Raw genomic sequence first — 1,453 nt, forward strand, 5'->3', positions numbered from 1 at the left:
GAAAAGGACAAGGTCCCAGGACTTGCCCACCCACCCCGCCTGGGTGTGTGGCAGTTGTTCCCCCCACCGCGCCCCTCTCGGCTCGCTCATTGTGCGGATTGGGGGGGGGGGGGGGGGCCTGGCGCCCCCCCCCCCCCCCCCCCCCCCCCGCCGGGGGGTGGGGGGTTTTTTCCCCCCCCCCCCCCCCCCCCGGCCCCTCATTGTGCGGATTGGGGGGGGGGGGGGGGGCCTGGCTGATGCCCCCCCCCCCCCTCCCGGCCGGAACGGTGGCTTGATCGCAGCCGCCAGCGCACCGGACCCGGCCGCCCCGCAGGCCCGGGGTTCCCCACAGCTCGGCGGCCGGCGCGGAGAGCCCGCCGGAGGGGGAGGGAGAAACCACACTCAAGCGCGATCGTCATGTGGGCATCCTTTTTTTTTTGTTTTTGCGCTCGGGTTTGTCGGCGGGATCTGCTGCTCCGTTATCTTGCTCGTGTTGCACACTTCGCTGTCCCCCAATTTCCTTTTCCCGTGCTCCCTGTTGCCTTCCTTTCTGTCTTTTGTTCCGCGCGCCCCGCCGGGACACGCCCTCACCACCACACCGCCACCATGGCCGAGGTGTCCGGAGCGAGGCCCACCGCGGCGCAGGCATCCCGCGCCGACCGGCCGGCCCCGCGCCGGCCCCCTCCCCGGCCGTCGACCGGCGTGCTGCTGCTCCAGGAGCGCCAGCAGCGCCAGCTGGATGTGGCCGGCCGCGCGGCCGCCCTCTCGGCCGCCCTCCGCCGTCGCGCCCAGTACATCCTCCTCCTGCCGGTCAGCCCCCTGGCCGAGGCGTCCCCGGCGCCCGACGCGCGTCAGCGCGCTCGCCACGTCTGGCACCTGGCCCGCCAGCGCGGCCTCATCCACGGCCGGTGGGCCTCCCTCGCCGGCGATGCGCGGGCCCCAACCGCTCACGACCCCGAGCCCCGGGCCCCGGCGCCGTATGTCGTCTCCTCCGAGGCCCGCGAGCACTGCCTCATCGCCGCCCCCGGGGCCGCCAGCGATCCCGACTGGCGGTGCATCCACCAGGACATCGGCCCGGCCTCGCCGGAGCCGGCCCCCGACTCGGCAGCCTGTCCGGCCCCCGGGCCCGATGCCATCGAGGCTGCCGCGCACCGGCTGCTCGACCAGCTGCCCGACCCGAGCACCGCCCTCCTGGTGCTGGTGGTCTGTGACTGCCATGCGTGTGCTGCCCCCGCCGACGACCCTCCCCCCAGGCCACCGGGCTGCCCCTTCGCCCGGCCAGACCAGCTCCTCCGGCTGTACGGCATCCTCAAGCGTGCGGTCGAGTGGTGGCCACATGTGGACATCCTCCTCTCCGGTGCGAACGCCCTCCTTTCTGCTCTCGCTCCCTCTTTCTGGTGTGCTCCTGTCGGCTCCTTGCACCGGGCAGCCCTCCCTGACATGGCATGCCCCCCCCCCCCCCCCCCCCCCCCCC

At 74.3% G+C, this 1,453-nt stretch overlaps 1 protein-coding gene across 1 annotated transcript in view; it reads left to right on the forward strand.

Moving 5' to 3' along the window:
- Nucleotides 1-585: 585 nt before the first annotated feature.
- H696_01822 (hypothetical protein) overlaps nt 586-1,453 on the forward strand; it is a gene marked incomplete at its 5' end in the record, with an annotated part of 4,518 nt that continues 3,650 nt past the window's right edge. The window contains one exon of the mRNA XM_009495721.1: nt 586-1,336. Within this exon, the coding sequence (XP_009493996.1) occupies nt 586-1,336 (751 nt within the window). The remainder of the gene's footprint in view (nt 1,337-1,453) is intronic.

This window comes from Fonticula alba (assembly GCF_000388065.1).
Source record: "Fonticula alba strain ATCC 38817 unplaced genomic scaffold supercont2.3, whole genome shotgun sequence".
NCBI lineage: Eukaryota > Rotosphaerida > Fonticulaceae > Fonticula > Fonticula alba.